The sequence below is a fragment of the Belonocnema kinseyi genome, chromosome 7 (assembly GCF_010883055.1).
Source record: "Belonocnema kinseyi isolate 2016_QV_RU_SX_M_011 chromosome 7, B_treatae_v1, whole genome shotgun sequence".
Classification (NCBI taxonomy): domain Eukaryota; kingdom Metazoa; phylum Arthropoda; class Insecta; order Hymenoptera; family Cynipidae; genus Belonocnema; species Belonocnema kinseyi.
Genome location: NC_046663.1, coordinates 2111502 through 2121631, shown reverse-complemented (window position 1 = coordinate 2121631; position 10130 = coordinate 2111502). Strand labels below are relative to the sequence as shown.

The 10130-nt window shown below is 20.5% G+C and overlaps 1 protein-coding gene across 1 annotated transcript in view; it reads left to right on the top strand.

Annotated features, from left to right (window-relative positions):
* LOC117175896 (HBS1-like protein) overlaps positions 1-10130 on the top strand; it is a 48622-nt gene that overhangs the window by 1497 nt on the left and 36995 nt on the right. Inside the window, exon 3 of the mRNA XM_033365720.1 lies at positions 5550-5846. Coding sequence (XP_033221611.1) covers positions 5550-5846 — 297 coding nt within the window. The remainder of the gene's footprint in view (positions 1-5549; positions 5847-10130) is intronic.

The following is a 10130-nucleotide window of genomic DNA, read 5'->3' as shown; positions in this document are numbered from 1 at the left end:
TTTTTTTTTTTTTTTTTTCTAAAAATTCGTGTTTTTTTGTATTGAAAATTGAACTATGTTTGTTGAAAATTGTTACCATTTGCTTGAAAATGATTATTTTTTTAATTCATATTTTAGGGTTCAAAATTCAGCTCATCTGTTTTGGAAAATAACATTTTTGTTTAAGAATTAATATTTTGGCCTCAAAATTCATCTGTTTTGGCTTTAAAATTCAGCGATGTGGTTGAATTTTTTTTCTTTCTTGATTCTTAAAAATTCAACTGCTTTGTTAAAAAATTGTCTTTTTAGATTGAAAATTTAACTATTTTTCTAAAAAATTTAACCATTTGCTTGAAAATCAACTTTTTTTGTTAAAAATGGAAATTTTTGACTTCAAAATTCAGCTGTTTTTTTTTAAATTCATATTTTTGGATTTAAAATTCAACAATGTGCTTGAATTTGTTTTGTTTCTTGATTGTTAAACATTTTTCTTAATGGTTCAAATATTTATCTGGTTTTTTAAAAGTTTTTTTTTTCTAAAAATTCGTTTTTTTTTTGTGTTGAGAATTCAACTGTGTTTGTTACGAATTTTAACTATTTGCTTGAAAATGATTATTTTTTTATTCATATTTTAGGTTTCAAAAATCAGCTCTTTTATTACAAAAATCTTCTCTTTTTTTTTGGTTTAAAAATTCATCAATACACTTGAACTTTTCTTCCTTTTTGGATTGTTGAAAATTTTTTTTTAGTTCAAGAATTCTTCTGATTTGTTAAAAGTTTCATTTTTTTTAAATTTAACTGTTTTGTTAAAACTCGTCTTTTTTTTATTGAAAATTTAACTATTTTTCTATTTTGAAAATTAACTTTTTTGTTCCAAAATTTATATTTTTGTCTCTAAATTCAGCTCTTGTTTACAAAAATTCAGATTTTTGGCTTTAAAATTCACCAATGTGGTTCAAATTTTCTTTGTTTCTTACAAATTTGTCCTTTCTGTTCAAAAATTCACCTGATTTGTTGGAATTTCCATTTTTTTCGGTTGAAAAATTCAACTGCTTTGTTAAAAATTCGTCTTTTTGTCTTGAAAATTCAACTATTTTTGTAAGAAGTTTAAATGTTTGCTTAAAAATGAAATTTTTTGCTTCAAAATTCACCTCTTTTGTAAAAAATGTATATTTTTTGCTTTAAAATTCCAAAATGTGGTTGAATTTTCATTTTTTTATTTCTTGATTGTTAAACATTTTTCTTATTTGTTTAAAAACTCATCTGGTTTTTTAAAAGTTTCTTTTTTTTCCTGCTAAAAAATCAACTTTTTTGTTTAAAATTCATCTTTTTACATTGAAAATTCAACTGTGTTTTTTAAAAACTCTAATTTTTGGTTAAAAAATTTACCTATTTTACCAGAAAGTTGAACTATTTGTTTGGAAAATAACTTTTTCGTTAAAAAATTCGTATTTTTGGATACAAAATTCAGCTCTTTTTCGTTCAAAAATTCACCTAATTTATTGGTAATTCAATTTTTTCGGCTGAAAATGCAACTGCTTTGTTAAAAAATCGTCTTTTTGGATCAAAATATAGTACCCACGTTAACTTTATTTTAAAGAAAAACTATTTCATACACAGTGAAAAATTAAACTACTAAGTTGAATTAAAAAAAAATCTCAGTTTAGTTGAAAACTCATCTCCTTGAAAAATGTAATTTTGTTAAAAAATCGTTTTTTTTTGTTTTTTGTTTTGTGAAATATTTATTTTAGTTAAAAATTCATCTATTTTTTTTTAAATGCAATATTTTTACTTGAATTAAAAAAAATAGAGCAATGCAATTTAATATGGTACCCACATTAACTTTATTTTAAAGAAAAAACTCCCATTTTCTTGAAAAAATCTTTTAATTCCCCATGTTTTTAGACCATTTTCAAATCATACAATTTTTAATTGTAATTTCCATAAGTGCTTAAAGTCGTTATTTTTTTTAATGCATACAAAATTATTTTCAGCCGATCAATTCATGTTCGATAGAAATAAATAGTGAAAAATTAATGTACTTAGTTGAAAGTTAAAATAACTAAATTGGTTTTTTAAAAATATTTATCAGTTTAGTTAAAAATTTATACATTTTTTTTTTAATGTAATATTTTTACTCGATATAGAAAAAAATTTAAATCGATTTAAATTTAATTTAATACAACACATTAACTTTATTTGATAGAAAAAACTCCTATTTTCTTGAAAAAACCTCTTAATTCCCCATGTTTTTAGACCATTTTCTAGTCATACAAAATTATTGTCAGTCGCACAATTCATATTCGATAGAAATAAACAGTAAAAAAATAAACTACTTAGTTGAAAATTAAAAAAAATAAATTGAATTTTTTAAAAATATTTATCAGTTTAGTTAAAAATTCATACATTTTGTAATATTTTTACTCGAAATAAAAATAAATTAAATTGAAACGATTTAAATTTAATTTATTATGGTACCCAAACTAACTTTAGTTTAAAGAAAAAGCCCTATTTTATTAAAAACCCGCTTTATGCCTCATGTTTTAGACCATTTTAAAGTCATACAACTTTAATTTGTAACTTCCATAAGTGCATAAAATCATTATTTTGTATTAATGCATAGAAATTATTTTTAACCGAAGTTGAAATTAGAATAACTAAATTAAATTTTTACAAATATTTATCAGTTTAGTTAAAAATTTATACATTTTTTTTAATGTAATATTTTTACTCGATATAGAAAAAAATTTAAATCGATTTAAATTTAATTTAATACAACACATTAACATTATTTGAAAGAAAAAACTCCTATTTTCTTGAAAAAACCTCTTAATTCCCCATGTTATTTTACCATTTTCAAGTTATACAATTTTAATTTTTAATTTCCATAAGTGCTTAAAATTGCTGTTTTTTGTTAATGCATAAAAAATTATTTTCAGTCGATCAATTCATGCTCGATAGAAATAAACAGTAAAAAATTAAACTACTCAGTTGAAAGTTAAAATAACTAAATTGAATTTTTTTTTAAATATTTATCAGTTTAGTTAAAAATTTATACATTTTTTTTAATGTAATATTTTTACTCGAAATAAAAAAGAAATAAAAATTAAAGCGATTTAAATTTAATTTAATATAGTACCCACTTTAACTTTAGTTTAAAGAAAAAGCCATATTTTATTGAAAAACCACTTTGTGTTTCATGTTTTTAGACCATTTTCAAGTCATACAATTTTAAATTGTCATTTCCAAAAGTGCTTATAGTTATTATTTTTAATATGTGCATAAAAAATTGTTTTTAGCCGAACAATTTATGTTCGATAGAAATAATCAGTGAAAAATTAAACAACTGTTTTTATACCATTTTCAATTCATACAAGTTTAAATTGTAATTTTCATAAGTCCTTATAGTTTTTATTTTTTATTAATACATAAAAATGATTTTTAACTCAACAATTTATGTTAAATAGAAATAAACAGTGAAAATTTAAACTACTTAATTTCATTTTTTAAAATATTTTTCAGTTTAGTTGAAAAATCATCTCCTTCATTGACAAATGTAATTTTATTTATAAAATCTTTTTTTTTTATAAAATTAATTTTCTTGATTAAAGATGTATTTATTTAGTTGAAAATAGCATATTTTTACTTGAAATTAAAAAAAAAAAAAACTATTTTTTTTAAAAACCCTCTGCATTCCCTATGTTTTTAGACCATTTTCTAGTCATACAATTTTAAATTGTCATTTCTAAAAGTGCTTATAGTTATTATTTTTAATATGTGCATAAAAAATTGTTTTCAGCCGAACAATTCATGTTCGATAGAAATAAAGAGTGAAAAATTAAACTACTTAGTTGAAAGTTAATATAACTAAATTGATTTTTTTAAAATATTTATCGGTTTAGTTAAAAATTCATATATTTTTTTTTGAATGTAATATTTTTACTCGAAATAAAAAAGAAATAAAAATTAAAGCGATTTAAATTTAATTTAATATAGTACCCACATTAACTTTAATTTAAAGAAAAAGCCCTATTTTATTAAAAACCCGCTTTATGCCTCATGTTTTTAGACCATTTTCAAGTCATACAAGTTTAAATTGTAATTTCCATAAGTCCTTATAGTTTTTATTTTTTATTAATACATAAAAATAATTTTGAACCGAACAATTTATGTTAAATAGAAATAAACAGTGAAAATTTAAACTACTTAATTGCATTTTTTAAAATATTTTTCAGTTTAGTTGAAAAATCATCTCCTTGATTGAAAAATATAATTTTATTTAAAAAATCTTTTGTTTTTTTGTATAAAATTAATCTTCTGGATTTATTTAGTTAAAAATGCCATATTTTTACTTGAAATTAAAAAAAAAACCTATTTTTTTGAAAAACCCTCTGCATTTCCTATGTTTTTAGACCATTTTCTAGTCATACAATTTTAAATTGTCATTTCCAAAATTGTTTATAGTTATTACTTTTATTGTGTGCATAAAAAATTATTTTCAGCCGAACAATTCATGTTCGATAGAAATAAAGAGTGAAAAATTAAACTACTTAGTTGAAAGTATTTTTTTTTTTTAAATATTTATCGGTTTAGTTAAAAATTCATATATATTTTTTTTAATTTAATATTTTTACTCGAAATAAAAAAGAAATAAAAATTAAAGCGATTTAAATTTAATTTAATATAGTACCCACATTAACTTTAATTTAAAGAAAAAGCCCTATTTTATTAAAAACCCGCTTTATGCCTCATGTTTTTAGACCATTTTCAAGTCATAGAAGTTTAAATTGTAATTTCCATAAGTCCTTATAGTTTTTATTTTTTATTAATACATAAAAATGATTTTTAACTCAACAATTCATGTTAAATAGAAATAAACAGTGAAAATTTAAACTACTTAATTGCATTTTTTAAAATATTTTTCAGTTTAGTTGAAAAATCATCTCCTTCATTGACAAATGTAATTTTATTAAAAAAATCTTTTGTTTTTTTTTTGTATAAGATAAATCTTCTTGATTAAAAATGCATCTAGTTAGTTAAAAATGCCATATTTTTACTTGAAATTAAAAAAAAAAAACCTATTTTTTTGAAAAACCGTCTGCATTCCCTATGTTTTTAGACCATTTTCTAGTCATACAATTTTAAATTGTCATTTCCAAAATTGTTTATAATTATTACTTTTATTGTGTGCATAAAAAATTATTTTCAGCCGAACAATTCATGTTCGATAGAAATAAAGAGTGAAAAATTAAACTACTTAGTTGAAAGTTAAAATAACTAAATTGATTTTTTTAAAAATATTTATCGGTTTAGTTAAAAATTCATATATTTTTTTTTGAATGTAATATTTTTACTCGAAATAAAAAAGAAATAAAAATTAAAGCGATTTAAATTTAATTTAATATAGTACCCACATTAACTTTAATTTAAAGAAAAAGCCCTATTTTATTAAAAACCCGCTTTGTGTTTCATGTTTTTAGACCATTTTCAAGTCATACAATTTTAAATTGTCATTTCCAAAATTGTTTATAGTTATTACTTTTATTGTGTGCATAAAAAATTATTTTCAGCCGAACAATTCATGTTCGATAGAAATAAACAGGCCGACATTTCCTCCTTTCTGACCGACTCGAAGATCGCGGAAGGCAACGAAGAAGAACTCGACGAGCAGTCTGCAAGTTTGAAAAGTCCGGCCCTCTCAGAATTGGAATCTGCCAAATTAATGTCGTGCATCGAAACGATCAGAAATGTTGTGGGTGAGACAGTTCCCGAATCGGTTCTCAAAAGAAAAATAATTGAGCTGAACTACAACGCAGAAGCTGTCCTGGACAATATTTTAAGTAATGCCTCGGCAAATAAATCGAAAGGTATGTTTTCAATCTCAAATTAGGGGCCTTACCTACATTTTACACAACGGATTATTATTTATTCTGAAATTTACCTATGTTTTTTTTTTTTTTTTGACTTATTTTTTATTTTCATTTGATCATTTACATTTAAATACCAGAATTTTAATTTTAGTTCAATTTTTAAATAAAAAATATTTGTTTTCAACCAAATAGCTGAATTTTAATTTAGAAAAGATCAAGTTTAAAAATAGATTAATGAATTTTCAACTTGAATTGTAAATATTTAACTGGAATCGTTGAATTTTAAAACAGAAAGGTAAAATTTATTTGAAAAATAAAAAGAATTTTAAAACCAAAATAACGAATTTTCAACAAAAATTGTGATTTTTCATTCAAGAAATACATCAAAGTTATCTAAATTGTTGAACTTTCAAGCCCAAAAAATAATAAATAAATTTAACTATTTAGTTTAACTTTTACCTGAGTAATTAAATTATCAATTAAAAAAGAATATTTTTTTTTTAAGTTGCATTTTCATATAAATAAAATAAAATTGATACTAAAACAGCTGAATTTTTCAATTAAAAAGATACATTAAAAAAAATCATTGAAATTTTTTGCCAAACAAAAAATCCGTTGATTTTTCACGATCAAAATATCAATTTTTAAATAAGAAATAAGTTTCTAAGAAAAAAATGAAATCCTTAAACCGAAAAGACGAATTTTTAACCGAAAAAATGAATTTTTTAAAAATTGTTGAATTTTCTACCAAATAGTTGTATTTTTATTTTAAAAACTGAAATCTCTTTTAAAACCGATGAATTTTTTCGACACGTTTTTTTAAATTTTTGAATTTTTATCAAAAAAAAAAAGATTCGAGTTGACTTTTCAAGATCACAATATGAATTTTTTATTGAAAAATAAGTTTCTAAGAAGTAAATTGAATTTTTAACCCAAAAAGACAAATTTTTTTCAACCAAAGAGGATGATTTTTTAACAAAATTGTTGATTCCTCCAAGAAATAGTTTCATTTTTATCCAAGAAATATGAAATTTCCACAAATTATATAAACGTCCAAAAAAATAGTTCAATTTTTAAATAAAAAATATCAATTTTCGACGAAATAATCGAATTTTAATTTTAAAAAGATAAAATTTCAAACTAAGTTAAAATTAAAGCTAAAATTGTAAATATTTAACTGGAATCGTTGAATTTTAATCCAGAAAGATAAAATTTATTAAAAAAGAAAAAGAATTTTAAAACCAAATTAACGAATTTTCAACAAAAATTATGATTTTTCATTCAAGAAATACATCAAAGTTATCTAAATTGTTGAACTTTCAAGCCCAAAAAACGAATTTTCTCTACAAAAATTGAATTTTCAAACCAAAATATGACTTTCCAAAAAAAAAATTAATTTTCCACGACATTTTAAAGCAAGAAAATAAATTTTTTAACTATTTAGTTTAACTTTTACCTGAGTAATTAAATTATCAATTAAAAAAGAATATTTTTTTTTTAAGTTGCATTTTCATATAAATAAAATAAAATTGATACTAAAACAGCTGAATTTTTCAATTAAAAAGATAAATTAAAAAAAATCATTGAAATTTTTTGCCAAAAAAAAAAAATCCGTTGATTTTTCACGATCAAAATATCAATTTTTAAATAAGAAATAAGTTTCTAAGAAAAAAAATGAAATCTTTAATCCGAAAAGACGAATTTTTAACCAAAAAAAATGAATTTTTAAAAAATTGTTGAATTCTCTACCAAATAGTTATATTTTTATTTTAAAAACTGAAATTTCTTTTAAAACCGATGAATTTTTATGGACACGTTTTTTTAAATTTTTATAAAAAAAAAAGATTCGAGTTGACTTTTCAAGATCACAATATGAATTTTTTATTGAAAAATAAATTTCTAAGAAGTGAATTGAATTTTTAACCCAAAAAGACGAATTTTTTTCAACCAAAGAGGATGAATTTTTAAAAAAATTGTTGAATTCTCTATCAAATAGTTGCATTTTTAATTTTATTTAAGAAAGATTAAATTTTAACTAAAAACGAGAATTTTTTTTTTTAAATTGAACTTTCACTCAGAAAAGATTTCAGTATATTTTTCTACACCAAAATAAAAATATTAAAGAAAAAGTACATTTTCTGCGAAATAGTTAAATTTCCAACAAAACAGATTTTCAACCGAAAAGTATGGATTTTTAACAAAATAGTTGATTCCTCCAAGAAATAGTTTCATTTTTATCCAAGAAAGATGAAATTTCCACAAATTATATAAATATCCAAAAAAATAGTTCAATTTTTAAATAAAAAATATCTGTTTTCGACGAAATAATTGAATTTTAATTTAAAAAAGATAAAATTTCAAACTAAGTTAAAATTAAAGCTAAAATTGTAAATATTAAACTGGAATAGTTGAATTTTAAACCTAAAAAAATGAATTTTCAAATAAAATAATAAATTTTCATCTGGCATAATTGAACTTTCAACAAAAAAATTAATTTTTACTAAAAAAAAGACAGTGAAAAGTTAAATAATTAAATTTTAAGTTAAAAAAATAATGTTTAGTCAAACAGGTGCATTTTAAAAAACAAATATTTAATTTTCAATTAGCACAAGTTAAATTTTCAATTTAAAAAATTACTCTTTACAACAAAACACTAATTTTTTTTTAAAAAGTTACTTTTTCAAACAAAGTAATGAATTTTTATATAAAATTGTAAATATTTAACTGGAATAGTTGAATCTTTAACCAGGGAAATGAATTTTCAACAATAGAGTTTATTTTTCAACCAATGAGATTAATTTTCTACAAAAAATATTAATTTTCCACACATTATATTTATAACAAAAATAGTTTAATTTTTGAATAAAAATTATCAATTTTTAACTAAATTTTTAAATTTTCATCTAAAAAAGATCAAGTTTTGACTCAAAATAGAAAAGCTGAATTTTCCGTTAAAAATAAATTCTTAACAAAAAAAATTTAGATATTCCGAGAAATTTCTCCATAAAAAAATTAATTTTTAACAAAATAGTTTATTTTTCAACCAAATAAATTTATTTCTAGCCTGAAAAATGAATGTTCAAACAGTGAGACTAATTTTCTACAACAAACATGAATTTTCCACAAATTATATTAATTAAAAAAAAAATAGTTCAATTTTTAAATAAAAAATATCAATTTTCAACTAAATTTTTTAATTTTCATCTAAAAAAGATCAAGTTTTGACTCAAAATGGAAAAGCTGAATTTTCCGTTAAAAAATAAATTTTTAACCCCAAAAAAATCGGATATTCAGATAAATAATTTCATTTTTGATTTTTAAAAAATCCTTTTATCCATAAAAAAATTAATTTTCAATAAAAGAGTTTATTTTTCAACCAGTGAGATTAATTTTGTACAAAAAATATGAATTCTCACGCAAACTATCTATTTTCAGCCAAATAATTAAATTTTCATGGAAAGAAGATCAAGCCCAAAAAATCGGATTTTCAGAAAAATAATTAAATTTTTGGTAAAAAAAAACTCGCTTCGCCATGAAAAAATTTATTTCTAAACAGACAGATGAATTTTCAACTAAAATGATGAAGATTTAACTGAAATAGTCAAATTTTCAATAACAAAAAATAATAATTCTCAAATAAGGAGATTAACTTCCAAATAACAAATAATAATTTTCTACAAAAAAGTCGATTTGTTAACAAAATACGTTGATTTTCAACAAAATAAATAAATTTTTCTATTTAAAATTACAAATTTACATCCAAATTGTTACATTTGGAATTAGAAAAAATTAATTTTTCGCCCAAAATGGAATAGTTGAATTTTATACCTACTAAAAAGATGAATTTTTAACCAATGGGATTAATTTTCTACAAAAAAAATACATAAATTGTCCGCAAATTATATAAATTAAAAACAATAGTTTAATTTTTAACTAAAAAATATGAATTTTTAATCAAATAATTGAATTTTCATTTAAACAAAAAATAAAACTAAATTAAAAATAAAATAGCTTAATTTTGCGTTAAAAATTTAATTATTAACCAAAAATAAATCAGATTTTACAAAAAAAGTATTAAATTTTCTGTAAAAAAAATTTCTTTTCATCCAAAGAAAAAACAATTGATTTTCAAAAAAATAATTTAATTTTCTATTCCAAAAGATTTCAGTTGATTTTCATGATAAAAATATGCATTTTTAAATAATAAATAATTTTCTACGAAATAAATTGAATTTTTAATAAAAAAAAGAAAGAATTTTCAACCAAAAAGTATGGCTTTTT